The 26,028-nt window shown below is 43.1% G+C and overlaps 1 protein-coding gene across 2 annotated transcripts in view; it reads left to right on the top strand.

The window, feature by feature from the left end:
* The first annotated feature begins 766 nt into the window (after positions 1-766).
* The window catches only part of ERBB4 (erb-b2 receptor tyrosine kinase 4), a 642,433-nt gene continuing 617,171 nt past the window's right edge, over positions 767-26,028 (top strand). For both annotated transcript variants that reach the window (XM_072121352.1, XM_072121351.1), the window contains exon 1: positions 767-1,103. In XM_072121352.1, coding sequence (XP_071977453.1) covers positions 998-1,103 — 106 coding nt within the window. In that variant the 5' untranslated portion in view covers positions 767-997. The remainder of the gene's footprint in view (positions 1,104-26,028) is intronic.

Below are 26,028 nucleotides of genomic sequence, written 5' to 3'. Positions count from 1 at the left end.
TACTGAAAAATACAGGAGACTGTGCAGAACCCAGGAACTTCACTATCCCCCAGACACAATGCTGGACAGTACAGGTCATAACCTTCTGCTACATCTATAGATCATATAGGCTCCAGAAGCCTCAGGTACAGCATTCTCCTCTATAAGGGAAGTTTACTATTTCCCTGTATGCCTGTGTAATCCTGGACAATAATTCAATAATTCTGTCCTGAGTAGTGGCTATGATAGGGTGGGGCTGGCATGGGGTAATGGGGTGCCACTCTCCTGTGCCCAGGTGATTTACAAAAGATGCCTGGCATTAAAATGCATCTTTACTTCGAGATTTCTGTCCATTTGTTATTTGAAAAATACAATTGGTGCCCGCAGGGCATGTAGTGTCTGTCAGTTATGTTATTGTTATAAAACCAATAAAAATTCTCAAAAATAAAATGCATCTTTACCTGTTTAAGAGTTAACCCCTTCTATGCTGTCTGAGATGCAAAATATTCAATTTTTATCAAGAGTTCCTGTTTATTGTATGTTATGATAATCAATGTGTAACTGTTGTTGATATGACAATGCGCAGTGTGATGATATGAATGTGATACATTGGTGCTGCCCCCCTGCTCCGGGCATGTGCCGTCCTGGCTGTGGCAGGCGAGAGTGACAGGTGCAGGCTGCATGTGGATTTCAAGTTCAGGGGGAGTGCCGCAGCCAATCCGCTGCTGAGACTGCTGTGGGTAGGCGTGCATGTTGTCCGAGGTGGGGAGGTCCTGTGTGGCAGCTCTGCGCTTCCCATATGATTGTATGGAGCCAGGCAGCCTACACTGGAGCATAGCCACTACAAGGCTCTGACTACAGCAGGACCTGACACTAAGTCACCAGCTTAGAGGATACCCAGCTGCTTGGAAAGAACTTTCCTCTCACTGTCACAGGAGGCTACTGGCTGACACTTTACTCTGAGATTTGGGAGGGAAGGATATGCCCCTGGGACATGTAATTTTGGAAAGGATTTAAAATGACCTACATCACCAGGATGTGTGGAGCTAGGCATCACCAATACTTTGGATGGCTGGCCGTGTTGTGGGCACTTGGAGCACTTCAGGGGGCATGCAGCCAGGCGGGTAAGTGCTCAAACCTGGACTGGTAACTTGTCTAGTGTTGACCCCCTTTTCATGTCTCTTATGAGGTCTATGGCACTTCTCTAGTTTTTTTTTCTGCTCCACGCATATGTCATGTTCGCTCTGCGAAGAAGGGGTTAATCAGATGACTATAGACTTGTACACTTCATTGCCACATCCAGTCCAGAGCCCGCACACTGGGCTGTGTGTTACTTCTCTGTGAGATCATCAGACAATTTTGGGGTTGCCCTGGCATCCACAGCATTACATCTATTTATAGGGCAGTCCTGCCTGGGCTGTGCACATCATTGTTTACTAGTGACATGCCAGGTAGTGGTTACATGTCAGGGCGACATGATGTGACCTCTATGGGTGGCTGCACATATTTGATATTGTGATTCTATATTATTTCTTTCTTGTACCCCCCACTTCCCCTCTTACTGGTCTCATACATGTCATTTCTTCATTATAAGAGGTAACAGGTGGTTATCTGTACTGTACAGGTGTACGGCTTATCCTGGGATATCAGAGGGTGATGACAGGCTGCGCCGTGTGTGGACTACTCTTCATTCCACCTCCTTGTCTGTTTGTTGTGTATATTCTCACTTCTGGTCATGCCTGTTTGACAGGCTCCCAAGGCTTCTCACTTGTGACGACGTATGTTCTGGCAGCAGGTACAGCAGAGTGTTGGGACACATGCCGCCTTCCCTGATGGAATTCTGTTGTTTGCTAAAAAAAAAAAAGTTAAGTGATCATCAGGTGCAGGGATATATAGTATGGGGACCCCCTTTAAGTAGTGATGTAACTGAAAATCAGGTTTATTGTAACTTAGATCCATATATATGTGTATACTCTATCATATATCTATCCCAAAAATCCTGAGGCAGAACTCCAAGGTAAAAACAAGTAAAAAGGTGAAGGTTTATTCCATGACAAGAGACTTTTCTGCATTACTCCTATGTCAAGCACAGAATATCTATCTATCTATCTATCTATCTATCTATCTATCTATCTATCTATCTATCTATCTATCTATCCACCATATATTATTCAATATCAATCTATACAATATCTACCTATCTATGTACCTATCTATCTATTCCAAATCTAATCTGTTGCCTATCTATCTATCAATCTATCTATCTATCTATCAATCTATCTATCTATCTATCTATCTATCTATCTATCTATCTATCTATCTATCTATCTATCTATCTGTCCATCTAGCTACTGTATCTTTCTCTAGTAGAACACTGACTTTGCTTCCTCCTTACCATCCATTATTCTGGAGATTTGTTACTTTCTTTCCATTGCATGAAGAGTGTTGTAAATTTCCTCACTTGTTTAGTACAGCTCAGTTTGTGAGTGGAGCTTCAGGCCTGGGAATGAATTTACGTGTGCATTATTATAATAGTAAAATCTATAATGGCGATAATGGTGCAGTAAATAAGAACTGGGAGAAGTTGTATGGCCGCAGTACTGTACAGTATATCACTACATGCCCTGTTCTGCGGCTGGACGTCACATCATGCATATTAATAGTGTATCAGGGATCTAGTGCAGGTGGATTTGTAAGCAAGCTTGCTCCCTCCCTCACACAGCGGCCAAGTTCCACTTTTCATGCCAGGATCCCATATGTAACCGCCATTGGCCTCCTTCCCCGCTGCCTCCTGTGTTTATTTGCACAGGGGTGGGTGTGATAACTCTTACTAGTTTATTTTCTTTTAATGAGATGTGTAATGTGTACACACAGTATTCCACATGCCATGCACTTGCAGGCTTTTTGGTTTACAAATCACTGCATATAAATCTGCTACCTGGAGCTTTTTCTTCCCTTGGAGTTATATCATTCGGTAGCTTATCCCTTTCTTGTGACTTTTTTAGACGGCACAACCTGCTGGAGACGTCACTTGGCGGTGGCAGCATTTCCCTTGAAGGCATGTTTGGGGCCTTTGGATTGAGAGGGTTAAACGACACAGACTCACTAAAGAATGAGTCTGGCAAGACAACATTGTCAGATAAAGCCTAGCCTGCAGAATGCTCTTTTAACCCCTTCGTGTGGCTTTGTACATGCGGTGTCTTGGCTGTGACCTCGGAGGTCTATCATTGTGTGCTGCCTCTTGACACATGACCTCATAGTTTCTTCATTTGTAATCTCAAGAGCTCTTTTCACTCTAGGCCTCTTTTTGTCTTGTTAAGGCCATGGTGTAGAAATAAATTTAGCATCCCCCATTTACCCTCTATCTCTGCTAACTGAAATGATCCTCCTATTTATCAGGGCGGACTGGGAGTATAATGGGGAGCGCCATTCTTTGATGTGGATCTATTCATAGTTGCTTAAACAAATGAAATTATTCTGATTCTTAGAAGATAAATGTAGGTTTGTCACTTTTTGAAGCCATTGAATTGTTCATGTAGAAATATAGAAATGTTACACGGTGGGTGCTCTTACCCACTGATCACTCTTTGTTTTACTAATATTTTGATGGGTAGTGTAAGGCACAGATTCAAAGACACCCTCTGTGTCTTACTACTGTAATACTAGCCGTCATCAAACCCTGCAGCGGCTAAGGGGTTAAAGACAAAATTAAGCCACAAGGCAAATATATTCTTGTTGACTGTCTGAATCTTGAATCATGACATCCCCTGAGTGGATGATAGGAATATACATGAGGTCCATGTGGAGGAGATGTGTTTCATGCCTTTGCTCTTACAAGGAATCTGAGTTTTAGTTCTGTTCCTTACAGAGGATTTTCTTTTGAATGTAGGAAAGTTTGATTTATTGATTTGATTATGAAGCAATGTTATCCGGTATACAGCAGCCAATGCATATTCTACACAGGGGGATCAGTGAAATAAATGAAATGTTTGTATACATATAAGTATTAATTAATAAGTATTAATAGTACACATTCCACAGGACAAATCTACGTACGGTGTATCTATCTCCGGTTCTTTCTGTCTATCTATCCTTCGATGTTTCTATCATTATCTATCCTTTTCATATCTGTAAGCTATATATCTACCATTAATATTCTATCTATTCGTCCTTCTATGTATAGTCTATCTTTGATTTATCTATTAACAATGTATCTGTTTATCTGTCGTCTAGTTATCATTCCTTTCTTCCTCCCTTTTCCTTCCTTCTTTCAATCCTTCTACAATCTATAAGCTCTCTTTCTGTTTATCTATTATCTATGTATTATCCATTCCTTCTTTCATCCCTCCTTCTGACCTTCTTTCCTTCTGTTTAATTTATCTTTCATTTATCTGTTAGCTATCTGTTCATCTATCAGCGTTCTTTCCTTTCTTCCCTCAATTAATGTGTTATCTATGTTTTATGTATCTATTAGCTATCTATCTGTTTATCTATTATATATGTATCATTCCTCCTTCCTTCTTTCCATGTTTAATCTATATTTGATTTATCTATTCCATCACCTATATGTATTATTTCCATGTGTATCTTTCCTTGCACCTTTGTACATATCTACATGATCCTGAAACATCCCTGTGTCTTCACCCAGGATATACATCCATATGTAGGTACATAGTACTGATTGACAAACATTCACAGCCTATTGCATCAGTCTTATTTTCCTTTCTCCCTTTTTATGCTTCTTTATGATTCATAAACTTCATATAAAACTTATTTCTTATTTACCTGCCCATTGTGTGACAATGTATGTTGAACTGTAATTATATTTAGCTTTGCATTTTGCAAAGAAAACTGGAAAATGTCTTGCTAAAAATACCCAGAGATTTGACGTTGGCTCATTATTAGGCTGTGACAGATAACACCAGCAAATAATACACTTTTGTTATTGTACAAGACAAGGCTTTTGTGGCTGGTATTGAGCAGCAGCAGTGAATACACAATCCTTCACACTTCAGAAGTGTCTCTTTTCTGGAAACAAACAAGATTGAATATTGTAGAAATAGCATCCAAAATATTTAGAAGGGGAGAATTCACCTGAGAATAACCAAATGTGATGAAAGGCGGAGGATTTCCTTTTTACATGACACATGATGTGTTACTACAGGTGGAAATGGGAAATTCTATGTAAATACAATAAATCTGAGTTCCATGTATTATTATTTTATATCATAGAAATTGAATAAAATTTGGAATTGGTGTCGAAACTGAATAGTAATCTTTTAGCGTTCATTTTTTTTTTCTTTAGGAATTTAATTTTCTAGGATATCAGCATACATTTTCACCAGTCGGCCCACTCCTGTTAACACGTTATCAACTGGAGAGGAAGCAATTCATTGTCGTTGCCTTTGTTGTGGCATTACCCTGGCTCTCACAATGGCTGCCCCCTCCTTCCCAGTTAGCAGACTGCTATAAAGAGTTTGTTTTGGTCCAAATGAGAAATTAAGTGCAGATAAGCAAACCATGCTGCCAGAGGGCGACAAGATGTTGAGTGAATTGCTTTTAGATGAAACAAATTAAGGAACGAGAGAAGACAATCTGCTTCTTGCATTAATAGACACGTTCGGTTTTCAGAGGGGAAGTGACACATTTTTGAGATGCTAATTTTATTTAAAAAAAAAAAAGTGGACAAAGTGGACCCCTATCTATAGAGTTAGTAATGTGATGGAGGGAGAAACCCAAAAAACAAGCTCCATCAATAAAATACCTGTATCCATCTAGATTGTGACTTCAATAAGACTTCAGTATGTACAATTTTTAAATTCTTTTTTTTTTTAAAAGATTTTTGAATAATTTTGGAATGTTGGTTTTAAGAAAATAAAATAATAAAGAAATCTATAGCAGAATTCTTGGCCGACTCCCCAAGAATGTAAACCTTGATTTTCTATCCATTTCAATTGTCACCCATATCTAGACCTAAAAATCTACATTTGTATTCTCCAGACCTTACAATCTAGTTGGTGTAATGGAATATATTGAAGCAAGTGAGCGAGGACTAGTCCTAGGGGCGATTCTAAGGACAAGTGCACATTAGTGATCATTCATCGCTCCCGGGCTGGTGTCGAAGGAGGTGAATCTTCAGCTGCAAGTTGATTTAAGGGATTTTGCCTGGCAAATCTTCAGTGGGAAATCCTCGAATGCATCCACCATTGATGAGATTTAGTATGTAAGGAGAGGCTTGTTCAGATCCAGATTAAAGGGCGAGTTTTAAAAAAAAGCGGAAAAGAAGACATAAAAATTATATAGTATCTGGCAGGGATACTCATCAGGAGGCCTATTAGATGTGGGAATCATGGGTCCGTTACAGCTGAAATTGTATATCTTACCACTTTTTAGTGAATACATTCAGGAAATGGGATTTTATGTAAAGATAAAGTGTTGTCATTCTGCCAATGAGAAAGAAATCTGTATTTTAATTAAAAAGAAATTAAATAGGATTCTGAACACTTTTTTGCACAATTAATTTGTTTCAGTGCAAAATCTGAGTATACCGGATTTTTTTTTTATTCGCGTCCCATCCGTGTGTCCTGTATGTCCTGCACCAATGGACACAAAGGATACAAATAAGAAGATAGTTGTGTGTTTATAAACACTAGAATATGTTTTCCCATTAACCACTGGATCCAATAATGGGACAATACTTGGACAAAAAATTGTTTTTGTGAAAGAGCCATTAGACTGGGGTCACACCTGAAGGGGCAGACCGCTGAATGCCAGTAGTGTGTTTCATTGCCATTACATAAAATTGCCTGATTTTGAGGTTTTTGTATTATATAATTTGGTGTACGAGAGTTAAAAATCAAATCCACGTTGTAGGTCACTGTCCAATGTGGCTTTTAGTTGCAGCGAGTGTTTAAGAGTTTTAAAAAATGAAACTTTTTGAAATGATGCAGAATTTCTTCTTAGAAAAGGATTTAAAGTAGCAGGAAAAAAATCCATGGAATCCATGCGAAGACGGACCTGCTGTGTGGATTAAATCTGCAGCTTTACAATTACTTTTTAATTTAGATATTAATCTTAACAATGCAAATGGAGAAATCTGTAGCAAAGTCACTGTACATGGTTACTGGTTATGGAAAGTCAGTGGTTATGATAACTATTATTCATTATTTGTTTACTCTTGATTCATAATTCCACATCCAATAATCTTGTGCTACACATGAATCAAACTTCTTGGGCAACGGCACATATGTCTCTTCTGTCTGCTTTCAATCTGTGGTTTTGGGACCTTTGGAGGATCTTCAAAGGTCCTGAAATGGCTCTATTGTACATGTGTATTGAGAGCAGGAACAGAGGATTTCATAGGTGAAAGAACTTCTCAGTATAAAATTTGGTGGGCGTTTTGGGTGACCATGGGCCCCATAGAAGGCTTAGACCCTGGGCTACAGAACAAACCACCCATATTATAATCCACTACTGCACATGTGTCTAATTATTGGCTTAGTCTTTTCTTCTTTATTTGCTACTTTTATTGTCTCTAGTGCATCTAGAACAATGTTGTTGCAAAAAAGTAGCAAACGTATTCGCAATTCTATACCTTTCCAGGTGTAGGAAATAGCTTATAACTATTTGGAATCTTTTTGATTACTTTTTTTGTAACTTTTGTCTCAAATTCTCTTTCTGTCCCAAAATTGCTGAACCATTATACAAGCTCTTATACCTTTTGTGTCACCCCCTTTATCCTCATAGACTGTAAGCGAGCAGGGCCCTCACTCACTGTAAGCTCTTGCGAGCAGGGCCCTCACTCACTTATTGCACTGTAATGTCTTATTTTATTTGTATATGTTTCCCAGAATCTGTATATCGCTATGGAATTTGATGGTGCTACATAAATAATGATTATTATTATAAAGAACTTAACGCCTCAAAATACAGATGCATAAATAAGCCATATATAGCTATTGACAATATAGTTTTATACTACACAGAAAACTGTTAAATAAGATGGAACTATTGACCTGCGACATCCTCTTGATCATTAATTTCTGGTTGTATGGTGCTCTCTTGGTATCTGGTCCTCCTATGTGTCTTTTACCTGCTTCATAATTCAGTCTCTGAATGTGTATTCTTGAAAACAGAATAGGGAGGGTCAGAGAAGCCAACAAGAAGTCTGTAATATAATATGAACCAGGATATGACACAGCGGAAGAACAGAGGGTTGGTAACAGGTTGGGGATCAAGTGGGTGGTTGGAGCAGCAAGGAATCCGAAATGTTGGGTTTTCTCTGTTCAGTAAGTGGAAGGGTTCAACAACAGGAATGCAATACAAAAGAATAGCTTCCCTTTATGGAATGTCATTAGGATTCTTCCTTCCCTTTCTTTCCGTTAATCCATTCATTATATAATCCTTCTATACAAGTTTCCTTACTTTTTGTTTTTTTTTCTGTTCATGTCATTCTTTTCTACCTTATTTCTTCAATCTTTCATTTTCATCTACACACTTTACCATTTTTGATCTTCTCAACATGACATACTACACAACCTGTATGAGTCTTGTTGCATTAAGTGTGCACACATTTTTGTGCCTACTAAAAATTGCTCCGGCTCATTCACATGTTACTTATTCTGTGAATGTAATGTATCATTTATGATATTGTATTTGTTAGATTATTTTGTAAATATCAATATTCAAATAAACCATATTACACGATATCTTGATCTCAATATTGGACTTATTGATGTTTTATATATATATCTATTACAACCACTTCCCAGATTGTATGACAGGCATCCATGTGGTTAAACCATCCATACCCTCAGCATCCTATTTTTTCTTTTTTCACCTATAACTTAAGTCAAGTCATTCCACAAATAAGCCAAGATCCCCCCTCCTTTTCTGAATAGTTTTCTGCCTTCTTCATGGTTGACTGAGTGGGCAAATACCCATTCCTTAGATTTATTTCAAACTCTGAATAAAATGCATTGATCCAGAATAGGATCACTGTCTCCCAAGGCCAAATCTCTCTTTAGTAGAATCTGTAATACCCTTAGGTGAGATGCTCTGTTGCTTACTCTCTTCAGAGAAGAAAGAAATTTGATTTTTATGCTGCATTTTTTTTGTTTCTGCAGTGGGTACACAATTTTACTTAGCCATTGGATAAAGCACCTCAAAGGATTTGAAAACGTCTTAAGGTTGTTCATTGAAAGAACAACGTTAGGTGATTATGCAGGTGTGTTCTGGTGCCTAGGGTCCCTTGATAGCGCTAAATGCTTCCTTCATTAAGAGCGGAGCAGCTCGAGACTTTCTTCTGAAGATGTATCGGAGAACATATTGTAAATTATATGAGTGCAGATGTTTGCTAGCGCTCATTCAAAAGCAGGACTTGGAAAATAGTGTTTTTTTCTAGGCACTGTCAGTAACAAAGAAACGCTTGAATTACTTTGATGTAGAGGGTTAATTATCCTAGAGAAACAGGAAAGTAGAAGCTTATAGAAATCAGACAGTTAGTAAACTGAAGATTTCATCTTTGTGCACAAAACACAAGGGGGGGGGGGGTGTATTTATCTTGCCTTTCACACCAAAAACTGTCATAAGATGGTCTTACTGAAAACAAGGGGTGGAGTAGGACGATGGACAGATTTACTACAACTTGCTTCAAAATAGATTCAATCTGAGATCCACATCAGTTCCTGCATACATTACTTCTGGCCATAGTCCTTTAATAACTATTAATATATATTCATCCCAGTACATGCCAGTACATATATTAATATATATTCATCCCAGTAGTGCCAGACCCCAAAGTTGGTGTCATCATTTCTTAAAAGAGGTACTTTTATATTAATTTCATTTTTTTGAGACCATGAATGGTATGGAGGAACTATGAACTGATTGCCATCAGCCTTCTACAGGTTTTTTTTGCCTTCCTGTAGGGTTTATGATATGCACTTGATGGACCTCATTCACTCTTCTAATATAGGCAATTTCTTGCCTGCACCTTAGTCTAGTGAGGTGCTTAGACGGCTGGATAATACAGATACAAGGTAGTATATTTCCATTGACATACAAATTGATAATCCATGAAAGCTTTTCGTTACAGTAGCAGCAGGAAAGTGGAACAAATAGACTATAGCTGTGTCACATCATACTTGATTACAGTTAGTTATAGATGACTTTATTGGGTATATGATACAAAGACTGCATCAAAGCAAATCCTCCACAGGTGCCTTGAAGCTTATGCGTCTGATCTCATGTTATAGAGCAGAATAAGTTTAATGTATTGATTTACATTTCTGTCCATACTGAGCTTATGGGGTTCTGTATGTGATCTTATAAGTAATTGACAGCCCTTTCTGTGTATTTTTACCTATAGAAAAAGCTGTTAATCACTGGTAGGACCACCCACTGGACTCCTAAACCCAGAATGAACAGAAATATAAATGAATAAATTAGTACTTTCTCTATTTTTTCCTTTAATTTACGTATTTGCGTAAATACGTAACCATGTAACCATGGATTAACCATGTATTCATTACATGTGCTTTAACCTCAGAGGCGTGACTATAAGATAGCAACCATAGCTGTCGCTATGGGGCCTGCAGTGTCAGGGGATCCCAACATGCGCCTTGACACACTAAAGAGTGGAGGATGTGCATAAATTTTATACATTGTACAGCATAATATGTATATAGCATAAACTTTGATGTGTATATGCTGTATGTGTATATGGTATATGGTGTCTGCCTATACTGTATGTGAGTATATATATTGTATGTTTGTATATGACACTGTATGTGTGTGTATATGCTCCATATGTGTGCGCATTAGTGTTTAAATGTGTGATTGTAGCTTGCATGTCTGAGTATACAAATCTGTATATGATATGTATATTACGGTTATGCCTCTGTTTACCCTGTAGTTTTTAATGTATATCTCATCTTTCAAGGAAATGTGTAAGCTATTTATTGTTACAATATGATCATGAATTTGCACCAACCGGCCATGAGGGGGCCTACCTAGAACGGCTACATACAGTGACCGTGACATATACTTCTGTCTGCTGGATTACAGTGAATTGTATCGTGAAGTGAGAGTCACACATGTCCAAATATTAATATACGTAAGTCTAAGAGCGTAACTTTCCATTGCAGTGCTGCCTCGCAGCCATTGTGATGATGAATATAGTGATATAGTTTGGATGGCGCTTCTATGAAGTGTTGTTCTGTACTAAGCGTCCGACATATATTCTGTGTCTCTACCACAAACTGTTTCGCTTGCTGCCTAAATTAGCCTGAGGAGGCCGAGCGCACACTGAGACATGCAGCTAATTCTGTACTGCAAACTGGAAGCTTGATACCTGCTATTTCATGCTCTGCCTCATTGCTGATTCAGCAACTTTCCGTCTTGTACACAAATGGAAAAAAAAAAGTTTAATTTGTATAGAGGAGAAGATCATAACTATGCGTAACAGATGTCTGAAGAATATACAAGGAGGCGGCTACATGATATCTTGTTCCCTGCTTTGGCAGCAAATGGAGCATAAATGTGTCACATACTTCTTCTTTAGAAGATCCATATCAACCTTCTAGCTTCTACAGATTAAATATGTAAAGTATTTGCCTTTCTAAAACATAAGCTGACATCTCACTGTGCCAAGGGGTCTTACTAGTAATGACATTCACAGATGTGTCCTACTCTGGCTGATCGTGCCCAGATATGTGTGTGTGTCACTGGGGGAGAAGCTTTTTATAATAAGTCATCTCAAAGGGATATAGCAAGACAATATGATATGCTGGATGAAGCTAGGATCAAGGCGGGACATGGTTTAAGCTGACAGGTGAACTTTGGCCCAATATATGTGTATGTATATATATATATATATATATATATATATATATATATATATATATATATATTGGCGGTTCCCTACTTAAGGACACCCGACTTACAGACAACCCATAGTTACAGACAGACCCCTCTGATGTCTGGTGAAGCTCTCTGGATGCTTTACTATAGTCCCAGATTGCAATGATCAGCTGTAAGGTGTCTGCAATGAAGCTTTATTGATAATCCTTGGTCCCATTACAGCAAAAAATGTTTAAACTCCAATGGTCACTGAGGCCAAAAATTTCTTTGTCTGGATCTACAATTATAAAATATACAGTTTCGACTTACATACAATTTCAAATTAAGAACAAACCTCCGGACCCTATCTTGTACGAAACCCGGGGACTGCCTATATATATAAGAAACTGAGGTTTGTGGTCTCTAAATCACCATCATGCATATCGGGTTTGGGGTCTCAAATAGAGATGAGCGAACATGCTCGTCCGAGCTTGATGCTCGGTCGAGCATTAGGGTACTCGAAACTGCTCGTTACTCGGACGAATACTTCGCCCGCTCGAGAAAATGGCAGCTCCCGCCGTTTTGCTTTTTGGCGGCCAGAAACAGAGCCAATCACAAGCCAGGAGACTCTGCACTCCACCCAGCATGACGTGGTACCCTTACACGTCGATAGCAGTGGTTGGCTGGCCAGATCAGGTGACCCTGGGATAGACTAGCCGCTGGCCGCGCTGCTCGGATCATTCTGTCTCTGGATGCCGCTAGGGAGAGAGCTGCTGCTGCTCAGGGAAAGCGTTAGGGTGTTCTATTAGCTTACTGTTAGGCAGGAGTGATTCTCAAAGAACCCAACAGCCCTTCTTAGGGCTACAATAACGTTCTACTTTTTTTATTTTAATTTGCATCTTTTACCATTTTGTGAGGAATTAGCAGGGGGACTTGCTACCGTTGTGTTTAGCTCTTAGTGGCACACATATCCATAGCAAAGACCGAAGTGGGAAAATTCAGTAGGGGTTGGATTTCTATTAGGCAATAACTCAGTGTCATCTCATCTGGCATAGTACTGTGCTTCCTTTGATACTTGGCTAGAAAATAGCCATAGGAGAATACAAACAGCTTCTTGAAGCCTACAGTAGCGTTCTATATATTTGATTTCTGGTTGATCTGCTGGTGACTGTAGTTTCTGCAGTGCATGTACTTGCCAATTCTGAGCAATTTGTAGTGGGACTTGCGACCGCTGTGTTCTGCGCTTAGTGGCGCACATATCCATAGCAAAGGCTGAAGTGGCAAAATTCAGTAGGGGTTGGATTTCTATTAGGCAATAACTCAGTGTCATCTCATCTGGCATAGTACTGTGCTTCCTTTGATACTTGGCTAGAAAATAGCCATAGGAGAATACAAACAGCTTCTTGAAGCCTACAGTAGCGTTCTATATATTTGATTTCTGGTTGATCTGCTGGTGACTGTAGTTTCTGCAGTGCATGTACTTGCCAATTCTGAGCAATTTGTAGTGAGACTTGCGACCGCTGTGTTCTGCGCTTAGTGGCGCACATATCCATAGCAAAGGCTGAAGTGGCAAAATTCAGTAGGGGTTGGATTTCTATTAGGCAATAACTCAGTGTCATCTCATCTGGCATAGTACTGTGCTTCCTTTGATACTTGGCTAGAAAATAGCCATAGGAGAATACAAACAGCTTCTTGAAGCCTACAGTAGCGTTCTATATATTTGATTTCTGGTTGATCTGCTGGTGACTGTAGTTTCTGCAGTGCATGTACTTGCCAATTCTGAGCAATTTGTAGTGGGACTTGCGACCGCTGTGTTCTGCGCTTAGTGGCGCACATATCCATAGCAAAGGCTGAAGTGGCAAAATTCAGTAGGGGTTGGATTTCTATTAGGCAATAACTCAGTGTCATCTCATCTGGCATAGTACTGTGCTTCCTTTGATACTTGGCTAGAAAATAGCCATAGGAGAATACAAACAGCTTCTTGAAGCCTACAGTAGCGTTCTATATATTTGATTTCTGGTTGATCTGCTGGTGACTGTAGTTTCTGCAGTGCATGTACTTGCCAATTCTGAGCAATTTGTAGTGGGACTTGCGACCGCTGTGTTCTGCGCTTAGTGGCGCACATATCCATAGCAAAGGCTGAAGTGGCAAAATTCAGTAGGGGTTGGATTTCTATTAGGCAATAACTCAGTGTCATCTCATCTGGCATAGTACTGTGCTTCCTTTGATACTTGGCTAGAAAATAGCCATAGCAATAGGATAGCATTGTTTGGTTTTAAAAACTCAAAAAAAAAAAAAAACACAAAAAAAAAAAAAACACAAAAAAAAACAAAAAAAAGTAAAAAAAAAAATAAAGTTATAACTCTCATTTTAAAAATGTTTAACCCGAGGGCTAGGGGTAGAGGACGAGGGCGGGGACGTGGGCGTCCAACTACTGCAGGGGTCAGAGGCCGTGGTCCTGGGCGGGGTGAGACACCACCTGCTGATGAGGGAGCAGGGGAACGCCGCAGAGCTACACTCCCTAGGTTCATGTCTGAAGTTACTGGGACTCGTGGTAGAGCACTGTTGAGGCCAGAACAGTGCGAACAGGTGATGTCGTGGATTGCTGACAATGCTTCGAGCAATTTGTCCACCACCAGTCAGTCTTCCACGCAGTCCACCCATGTCACCGAAATCGCCACTCCTCCAGCTCCTGCACCTCAGCCTCCTCCCCCCCAGTCTGCCCCCTCCCAGGAAAATTTGGCATTTGAACCGGCATACTCTGAGGAACTGTTTTCTGGACCCTTCCCACAGTCACAAACCACTTGTCCGGTTGCTGCTGAGCAATTTTCCGATGCCCAGGTTTTCCACCAGTCACAGTCTGTGGGTGATGATGACCTTCTTGACGTAGTGGAAGTGTGTAAAGAGGTGTCCGACGATGAGGAGACACGGTTGTCAGACAGTGGGGAAGTTGTTGTCAGGGCAGGAAGTCCGAGGGGGGAGCAGACTGAGGGATCGGAGGATGATGAGGTGACAGACCCAAGCTGGGTTTAGAGGCCGGGTGAACACAGTGCTTCTGAGACGGAGGAGAGTCCTCGACCTGAACAGGTTGGAAGAGGCAGTGGTGGGGCCAGACGGAGAGGCAGGGCCAGAGCTGGTGCATCAGCGCCACTGTCAACTAGTGAAGCTCCCGTGGTGAGGGCTCTTGCGGCGAGGGCTAGATCTTCAGAAGTGTGGAGGTTCTTTAAGGAAACACCGGATGACCGACGGACTGTGGTGTGCAACATTTGCCAAACCAGGCTCAGCAGGGGTTCCACCACTACTAGCTTAACTACCACCAGTATGCGCAGGCATATGAATGCTAAGCACCCCACTCAGTGGCAACAAGCCCGTTCACCTCCGGCCGTGCACACCACTGCTCCTTCCCCTGTGTCAGCTGCTAGTCAGCCCCCTGCCCAGGACCCTGCCACAAAAACCCCATCGTCGCCTCCACGATCCTCCACAGCATCCACCAGCGTTCAGCTCTCCATACCCCAGACGCTGGAGCGGAAACGCAAATATAGTGCAACCCACCCGCACGCCCAAGCCCTTAATGTGCACATCTCCAGATTGCTTAGCCTGGAGATGCTGCCCTATAGGCTAGTAGAGACCGAGGCCTTTCGCAACCTCATGGCGGCGGCCGCCCCTCGGTATTCGGTCCCCAGCCGCCACTACTTTTCCCGATGTGCCGTCCCAGCCCTGCACCAGCACGTGTCAGACAACATCATCCGTGCCCTGACCAACGCCGTTTCTGACAAGGTCCACCTGACCACGGACACGTGGACGAGTGCTGCCGGGCAGGGCCACTATATATCGCTGACGGCACATTGGGTTAACTTGGTGGAGGCTGGGACCGAGTCTGACCCTGGGGCTGCTCATATACTGCCGACGCCGAGGATTGCGGGGCCTACCTCGGTCCAGGTGTTTCAGGCCTACTATGCCTCCTCCTCCTCCCACCCCTCCTCCACCTCCTCCTCCGAACTACCATCCGTGGGCACGGCGCCATCAGTCGGTAGCTCTAGGCACAGCAGCAGTGCCGTCGCTAAGCGACAGCAGGCGGTGCTCAAACTGCTGAGCCTAGGCGACAAAAGGCACACCGCCCAAGAGCTATTACAGGGCATCACGGCGCAGACTGATCTGTGGCTGGCACCGCTGAACCTCAAGCCGGGAATGGTTGTGTGTGACAACGGCCGTAACCTGGTGGCGGCTCTGCAACTCGGCAGACTGACACATGTGCCATGCCTGGCCCATGTGTTAAATCTGATAGTGCAGCGTTTCCTCAAGACATACCCCAATCTGTCTGATTTGCTCACGAAGGTGCGCCGCATCTGTGCGCATTTCAGGAAGTCCAGCCCAGATGCTGCCACTCTCAGGGCAGCGCAGCGCCGCCTCCAACTGCCCGCTCACCGACTGTTGTGCGACGTGCCCACGAGGTGGAATTCAACACTGACCATGTTATCCAGAGTTTACCAGCAGCGCAGAGCGATTGTAGACTGCCAGATGTCAACTTCCACCAGAACTGGTAGTCAGGTCAGTCAGCTTCCTCAAGTCTACAATGAGGAGTGGACGTGGATGTCTGATATCTGTCAGGTGCTGAGTAACTTTGAGGAGTCAACACAGATGGTCAGTGGCGATGCCGCCATCATCAGCCTCACCATCCCGCTGCTTGGCCTGTTGAAAAACTCTCTGGTCAGCATGAAGTCGGAAGCTTTGCGCTCGTCACAAGAGACGGGGGAAGAATATTCCCTTGTTGATAGCCAAAGCACCCTGAGGTCTGTTTCTCAGCGCATATCGGAGGAGGTGGAGGTGGAGGAGGATGAGGAGGAGAATGTTGGCGAGACACAAGAGGGGACCATTGTTGAGTCCTTCACTGTTCAGCGTGTATGGGCAGAAGAAGAGGAGTTGGAGGAGTTGGAGGAGGAGGAAATGGACAGTCAGGCCAGTGAGGGGAGTGAATTCTTACGCGTTGGTACTCTGGCGCATATGGCAGATTTCATGCTAGGCTGCCTATCCCGTGACCCTCGCGTTCAAAGAATTTATTCCAGCACCGATTACTGGGTGTTCACTCTCCTGGACCCACGGTACAAGCAAAATCTTCCCACTCTCATCCCTGGAGAGGAAAGGAGTGTGAGAATGCATGAATACCAGCAGGCCCTGGTGCACAAGCTGAAACAGTATTTCCCTTCTGACAGCGCTAGCGGCAGAGTGCGTAGTTCTGCGGGACAAGTAGCGAGGGAGAGTAGGCGAGCAGGCAGCTTGTCCAGCACTGGCAAGGGTACGCTTTACAAGGCTTTTGCCAGCTTTATGTCACCCCAGCAAGACACTGTCACCTGTCCCCAGTCTCGGCAGAGTAGGGCTGATCTTTACAGAAAGATGGTGAGGGAGTACGTAGCTGACCATACCATCGTCCTAAATGATCACACAGCTCCCTACAACTACTGGGTTTCAAAGCTGGACATGTGGCACGAACTGGCGCTGTACGCCTTGGAGGTTCTTGCCTGCCCTGCCGCTAGCGTCTTGTCCGAGCGGGTTTTCAGTGCAGCTGGTGGCATCATCACCGATAAGCGTACACGCCTGTCGACTGACAGCGCTGACAGGCTGACGCTTATTAAAATGAATAAAGGCTGGATTTCTCAGAATTTCCAATCTCCACCAGGTGAAGGAAGCTCAACCTGAATAATTGATCCACTCCTCCTCCTCCTCCTCATTTTCCTCCTTCTCCTCCTCTTTGTACAGTAAAGCAGAGGAAAATGGCTATTTTTTGACAGGGCCCACTGGCTCTTGCTATAGTACTTCATGCATTTAATTTTTCTGGAGGGCCACCTACCCGGTCCTCTGTTTGAAACAATTTTTGTGAGTGCCACATACAGGCACTCAATCTATTCCATTTTTCTGGAGGGCCACCTACCCGGTCCTCTGTTTTAAAAAATTTTTGGGACTGCCACATACAGGCACTCAATCTATTCCATTTTACTGCAGGGCCACCTACCTGCTCCTCTGGTTTGAACAATTTTTGGGACTGCCACATACAGGCACTCAATCTATTCCATTTTACTGGAGGGCCACCTACCTGCTCCTCTGGTTTGAAACATTTTTGGGACTGCCACATACAGGCACTCAATCTATTCCATTTTACTGCAGGGCCACCTACCTGCTCCTCTGGTTTGAAACATTTTTGGGACTGCCACATACAGGCACTCAATCTATTCCATTTTACTGGAGGGCCACCTACCTGCTCCTCTGGTTTGAAACATTTTTGGGACTGCCACATACAGGCACTCAATCTATTCCATTTTACTGCAGGGCCACCTACCTGCTCCTCTGGTTTGAACAATTTTTGGGACTGCCACATACAGGCACTCAATCTATTCCATTTTACTGCAGGGCCACCTACCTGCTCCTCTGGTTTGAACAATTTTTGGGACTGCCACATACAGGCACTCAATCTATTCCATTTTACTGGAGGGCCACCTACCTGCTCCTCTGGTTTGAAACATTTTTGGGACTGCCACATACAGGCACTCAATCTATTCCATTTTACTGCAGGGCCACCTACCTGCTCCTCTGGTTTGAAACATTTTTGGGACTGCCACATACAGGCACTCAATCTATTCCATTTTACTGGAGGGCCACCTACCTGCTCCTCTGGTTTGAAACATTTTTGGGACTGCCACATACAGGCACTCAATCTATTCCATTTTACTGCAGGGCCACCTACCTGCTCCTCTGGTTTGAACAATTTTTGGGACTGCCACATACAGGCACTCAATCTATTCCATTTTACTGCAGGGCCACCTACCTGCTCCTCTGGTTTGAACAATTTTTGGGACTGCCACATACAGGCACTCAATCTATTCCATTTTACTGGAGGGCCACCTACCTGCTCCTCTGGTTTGAAACATTTTTGGGACTGCCACATACAGGCACTCAATCTATCCCATTTTACTGGAGGGCCACCTACCTGCTCCTCTGGTTTGAAAAATGTTTGGGACTGCCACATACAGGCACTATCCAAATTAAATTGTCTCCATAGCAGCCTCCACACGTTGTCTCCATTGCTACCTCCAAAAGTCGTCCATATAGCTGCCTCCATACATCGTCCCTTTATCAAACGAGGTGTGTCAGGCAGAAATTTGGGTTGTTTTCATGGATTCCACATCAAAGTTGTTAACTTTGTCGCCACCCTGCTGTGTAATCCCCAAAATATACTGGCAAACTTTTACCATTTAGGGATATTATTTCAGCGCTTCTTGCGCATCTGTTTACATTCCCCTCACCCGGCATATCCTAAACTTATAAGAACGCTACTACACTTGATCTTATACAAAAGGTTCTTAGAAGTGCTGTTTGGGGAGTAGCCTAGAGACAGGGGCTTGGATTGGCGAAAGCTCGCCTGGCAGCGGAACGCCAGCTCCATGCGCATCATGCGCTTCTTGCGCATCTGTTTACATTCCCCTCACCCGCCATATCCCAAACTTATAAGAACGCTACTACACTTAACTTGGTGCAGGCTGGGACCGAGTCTGACCCTGGGGCTGGTCATATACTGCCGACGCAGAGAATTGCGGGGCCTACCTCGGTCCAGGTCTCAAAGGCCTACTATACCTCCTCCCACCCCTCCTCCTCCTCCGAATTACCATCCGTGGGCATGGCGCCATCAGTCGGTAGCTCTAGGCACAGCAGCAGTGCCATCGCTAAGCGACAGCAGGCGGTGCTGAAACTGCTGAGCCTAGGCGATAAAAGGCACACCGCCCAAGAGCTATTACAGGGCATTCCACATCAAAGTTGTTAACTTTGTCGCCACCCTGCTGTGTAATCCCCAAAATATACTTGCAAACTTTTACCATTTAGGGATATTATTTCAGCGCTTCTTGCGCATCTGTTTACATTCCCCTCACCCGGCATATCCTAAACTTATAAGAACGCTACTACACTTGATCTTATACAAAAGGTTCTTAGAAGTGCTGTTTGGGGAGTAGCCTAGAGACAGGGGCTTGGATTGGCGAAAGCTCGCCTGGCAGCGGAACGCCAGCTCCATGCGCATCATGCGCTTCTTGCGCATCTGTTTACATTCCCCTCACCCGCCATATCCCAAACTTATAAGAACGCTACTACACTTAACTTGGTGCAGGCTGGGACCGAGTCTGACCCTGGGGCTGGTCATATACTGCCGACGCAGAGAATTGCGGGGCCTACCTCGGTCCAGGTCTCAAAGGCCTACTATACCTCCTCCCACCCCTCCTCCTCCTCCGAATTACCATCCGTGGGCATGGCGCCATCAGTCGGTAGCTCTAGGCACAGCAGCAGTGCCATCGCTAAGCGACAGCAGGCGGTGCTGAAACTGCTGAGCCTAGGCGATAAAAGGCACACCGCCCAAGAGCTATTACAGGGCATTCCACATCAAAGTTGTTAACTTTGTCGCCACCCTGCTGTGTAATCCCCAAAATATACTTGCAAACTTTTACCATTTAGGGATATTATTTCAGCGCTTCTTGCGCATCTGTTTACATTCCCCTCACCCGGCATATCCTAAACTTATAAGAACGCTACTACACTTGATCTTATACAAAAGGTTCTTAGAAGTGCTGTTTGGGGAGTAGCCTAGAGACAGGGGCTTGGATTGGCGAAAGCTCGCCTGGCAGCGGAGCGCCAGCTCCATGCCAAGATCCAACTAACATAGTTTTAACTGCAGCACCTTTAATCTACTACTAGTTCACTGCCTCCATACATGGTCCCCTTATCAAACGAGCTGTGTCAGGCAGAATTTTGGGTTGTTTTCATGGCTTCCATGTTAACTTTGTCGCCACCCTGCTGTGTAATCCACAAAATATACTGGCAAACTTTTATCATGTACCGATATTATTTGAGCGCTTCTTGCTCACCTCCTTTGGTTCCTCTCTGCTACCCATTGGTTTGAAGCCTGAGTCCATTTAGGGTATGTTGCCATGCCTGCCGCTGCTGCCGCTGCCTCTGCATGCCGTCCCCTATAGTGTCAGGGTCAATTATTGGATGTTTTAGATGCTATCTAGCTTCATTCTGTCACTCTGTCATGGCCATGCTGTTGCCCATAATTTTGGCATAATGGTGCGATTATGCAGCCTCAGAGGCATCCATGCATGCTGCCCCTGCTGTTTCCTGTCCATTTCCGTGGTGTTTCCATCCTTTTCTGAGGTTCCCAGGTGTTTGGCCAAGCTTCCCTGTGCAGAGCCTTGGTCCCCTTGAAAAATGCTCGAGTCTCCCATTGACTTCAATGGGGTTCGTTATTCGAGACGAGCACTCGAGCATCGGGAAAAGTTCGTCTCGAATAACGAGTACCCGAGCATTTTAGTGTTCGCTCATCTCTAGTCTCAAACCTTTTGGCTTAAGAGGTATCAGTAGCGGCGTTCTAGATATTCAGGCAAGCAAAGCTGAAATTGTCCTCTGACTTGATTCTTCTTCAGAGCCCTGGTGCATGTGCACATTAAAACTGTGGTCTGTATACTTTGCTTAAAGGGGTTGTCCACTTTTTAAGTAAGGAGAAGTTATACAATTTTCCATTATACATTCTGTATCAATTCCTCATGGTTTTCTAGATCACTGCTTGCTGTCATTATATATAAAGCTTTTATGTTTACTTCTAGTGGATAGAAATCTGCCCATGCTCACATAGGTTCATGGCGCATACAGCTTTGATTACTCTGTGATACTAACAAGTTGTGCACCTGTGTGACATCACATGACCATGGACTGATTTCTATCCAGGGGAAGTAAACATAAAAACTCTCTATAGAATGACAGAAAGCAAAGATCTAGAAAACTGTGAGGAATTGATACAGAAGGTATATTGGAAAACTGTATATGGTATGCTTTCGTTACACAAACCATCTCAATTAGTTGCTGCAGGTGGACAACCCTGTTAAGGTCTCATACACAAAAACTTAAGGGGGGGATCACGGTTTCAATAGACAGTTCCCATAGACATAGTGAGTGACCACGCACATGTCCTATATTTTGCCGTATTGCGGAGAGTGGAGGGGGGAGAAGCGTTCACCCCTCCTCTCTCCTGCCGTCAGCTGGGTGCTCGTAGCTGGGCGAGCATCTGTTCTTGTGGGGCCTTACTGTGCAAGCTCTGAACATCAGGTGCCTGCCACCTTTACCAACCCCACACAGACACTGTCACGCAAGAAGGTTTGGGACCCTGTGAAGGCATGCTGGTGTTTGTGTTTACAGTGGTGGTTAGAATATATCTGCCCAATGTGCTATGTAAATGAAGGTGTATTGAGTGTTTCCTCTAGTGATGAGCAGGTTACTGACAATGGGGAAACTATATGAAGAACTATGTTTGAACTGCACAGACAAATAAGATGCAAATATCATTTAGAAAAACATGAATATCTGTTCAGCTGCAGTGTACGCAAGAAATCCTCCCTCACTTATTGTCTTCTGTAACCTAATGAAGAAACATTTCTAGAAGAAGAAGCGGCTGTGAATAAAGTATACTTTGTTATCACAATAGTTGTGAGATAGGGGGTAACTAAACACGGAGTTGAGGCAAGTGGGGTATGTACACTGGGGAACATTAGGGGGTTTCAGCCTACATAAAGTGATTCCCGCAATAGCATATTGTTATTGGTTCTGCTTGATACTCATTGTACTTGTGTCAGCTGTTTTATTCAGCTGTCAGTGGTATGGCAGGCAGGGGCAGTAGGGTGGCAGGCAGGGGCAGCAGACAGGGGCAGCAGGGTGGCAGGCAGGGGCAGCAGGCTGGCAGGCAGGGGCAGCAGGGTGGCAGGAAGTTGCAGCAGGGTGGGAGGCAGGCAGGGGCAGCTCTGCAAGCTCCAACATCCTGACTATGACGGGACCACACATGCCATGTACAGGGAGTGGATCCTCTGGGCTTCTATAGCCTCGTGCTGGTTCGCCGGACAACATTTGATGTATTTTTGATATACTGTAGATTGCAACTTTCTAAGGCTTTTTCACATGCAAAAGGCTGAAATAGGGATGCCTTTTCTTGTGATATCTGGTGGTCCCCCAGTCGTCGATCTTTTATATGTGGTGGAAGCTTAAAACAAATTAGCTGAAATCCTCTGGTATCTGAATTTTCTGCTATTTGTGTGCAGAGGTTACATTTTGCAGCAGGAACAGCAGGAAATAAGTCACTTGTTGTGGATCATAAATCTATTTTCACTGCTGATATCCCATACACTACACTAATCTGTGGATTTTCCACACAAAAATTCCACCTGCAAAATCTGTGTGTGATCCAGTATGTGTGCATTCGATCTTAGGCGCCAGTGCCGTCAACTATTACATCCCAAGACCCTAGATCACAGAGAAGAAGGACACATTTACATGTTTCTAATATAAAATATGACAAACGTGATTTTGAGGTTGCTTATTGCTCATTGTGCAGAGTGTTCGATGCTAAAGATCAGCTCTGGAGATGGAGCCGTGTGTACAAAGTGAGGTGTAACCTAGAAGGAAGTTTGTGGATAACCTGCTCTTTTACATAACCAGGATATATTATAGAAGCCTTGCATTTTCTAGGAATTGTTATTCTGCCCCTTGGCTTCGTAACCTTTTAAACAAAGCCCTTCCTGCAATGCTGAGGAGTGCTGGTTAAACAGAACTTCATTCTCGGTTGCAATTCTTCTTCATAGCTAAAGCTATCTTTGTAAAATAAACTTCATTTTGCACAGACCATTTTCACATTTGTACAATAAATGGTTAGCCAAAACCTTCCTATTTCACATTCATAGATTTCTGACCTTAGGAGTAAACTGTGTGACAGTGCAAAGGAGATTATCCCTGTTCCTATGTGGTGAATTCATTACAGTCCGACCAAGAGAGGATGAACGGGAGGAAAAGAGATTGTTCTGTATTCGGGCATCTCTGCGTTCCATAAAGACATAGAGAGATTAGGCTGCAGTGCGCAGGAAATTGATTTATCATCAATTTATTACTCGATTCTGGAGGCTAGAACAGCGTCACACAGGAGGTGCGGTCTATAAAACCTTGTCATGCGAAGCGTTGACATTAATTGGGATAGAGTATGGCAGAGCATAGAAAGGAGAAGACATGTCCACGGCATATAGTACACATCAGGGCAAAATAAAAGGAGAAATTATATCACAATATCTATAATACGCACATCTACAAAAATGACATCGCTCCTTACATTTCTGTTTTAATAATTATTTGGATTTCGCATCATTTAACAATTCTGGAGTATCTTCGCTCCTAACTCCATGTTGTGTTGGTCAATTGTTATACATCCCTTTTATAAGTAAATTGACAACTGGGTGTTATTTATTGGGGTATGTGCCACTGAGTGGACAAAATGTACATGTTGCAGATTTTTTTAGAACAGAAATTATCATGAAGATTTCACAATTTACTCCTAGGATTTTAAATGATCTCTAGAATCCACAAACAAATCCACATCCTAATTGTATGTTTTACCTAAGGCTACCTGCACAGGAACGATGCAAACATTATTCGAGGATAACAGATTATGGCCCAGATCTAGTAAACTGGCTTTAGCATCGCCGTGTATAGAACGGAGCTGCACTGTGTCGACTAGACAGAAAAAACGTGCACTTAAAGGGGTGTGTTAGTGCTCAGTTAGAGTTTGTGACACATTTGCGACTTGGCTGCATTGTGTTGCACGCTGCATGTTAAAGGTGCACCAAAAAAACTAGATAATTGCATTACTATTTAATAATCTGGCACACTCGACACACACATAGTGCAGTTTGCGCTGCCTTTGAAAAATCTGTGCCAATGTTGCCTCTTTTTTTCACAACTGATTTTCACGGGTCTGTATTATGCAACCTGAACATGCCCTGTCCATCAGATCCCATGTGTTCAGCACAGTGCAGTGGATGGGAGTCTTTACATCATAGTGATATATGATGCAAGGAGTCCCTGTTTGCCGGCTGGACAGCAATAACAGACACTGTAAAAACTCTGAAAAACTTTGCAATGTGCTCAGTCCATATTAGCAGTGGCATGACTACAGCGGTAGAAGCCACAGCAGCTGCTACGGGGCCCACAGTATCAGGGGCCCAACCTCTGGGGTTTGGCTTTGTATATACTGTACAGGCGGTCCCCTACTTAAAGACACCCGACTTACAGATGACCCCTAGTTAAAGATGGACCCCTCTGCCCACTGTGATCTCTGGTGAAGCTCTCTGGATGCTTTAATATAGTCCCAGACTGCAGTGATCAGCTGTAAGGTGTCTGTAATGAAGCTTTATTGATAATCCTTAGTCCTATTACAGCAAAACTCCAATTGTCACTGGGGCAAAAAAAAAAAATTGTCTAGATCTACTGTTATAAAATATACAGTTTCGACTTTCGACATACAAATTCAACTTAAGAACAAACCTACGGACCATATCATGTATGTAACCCGGGGACTGCCTGTATATGGTATTGTATGTATGTGCTGTATGTGTGCGTGTATGTCTGTGCATATGTGATGTGTATATGCTGTATTTCTGTGTATATAAAGCAATATTCTGTATGCATGTATATATGGTGTGTACATACTCTTTGATTGTTGTTTGATTGTAACTCACATCTTTGAGTAAACAAATATGCATATGTTTCCATGGACCAAGCACGTCATGTGCAGCCAGCCTAAACTTTAGTCTATGAGGATATGCTCTACTTTTAAATGGATCAGTCACATGGTCTGTTAAAATAACAGCCGTGGGCACTGATCCGGTCAAAAAACAGATGGTACACGGCCAATCTAGGTTTTTAGGCTCTAATCACGATGGTTGTGATTGTAAGATTCTTTTTTGGAAACATAGCATCAGAATTCATAGTGAGAAATTGACATGCTGTGCGTTCTACATTTTTTACGCATTTAAACAGCACGTGGATGAGATTTGGATAGTTTCCCATCCACTATGCTGCTACTGCATTGCACTTCAAATTTTCAGCACCAAAATCTGTGCAGAAAATCTGTGTGTAATATGCGCTGTGTGCAGACAGCCTTAGGTTCCTTTCACATGAACGTATGATTTCTCCATTCCCGCATTTCTGTGATGTTTTTCATCCGTATGTGCACATATGTCACTGTATCTGAACTGTATACCTATAAAATATGGTGGGTTGGCAAATAATGACTGACTGATGGAAGACTGACTATTGGCTGGCGGACAGAATGTACCTCTAACTGGTTCTGGTCTCCCTGGA

Source organism: Engystomops pustulosus, chromosome 8 (genome assembly GCF_040894005.1).
Source record: "Engystomops pustulosus chromosome 8, aEngPut4.maternal, whole genome shotgun sequence".
In the NCBI taxonomy this organism is placed as follows: domain Eukaryota; kingdom Metazoa; phylum Chordata; class Amphibia; order Anura; family Leptodactylidae; genus Engystomops; species Engystomops pustulosus.
The sequence above is the reverse complement of the archived record's forward strand: the minus strand, read 5'-3'. Positions and strand labels throughout refer to the sequence as shown.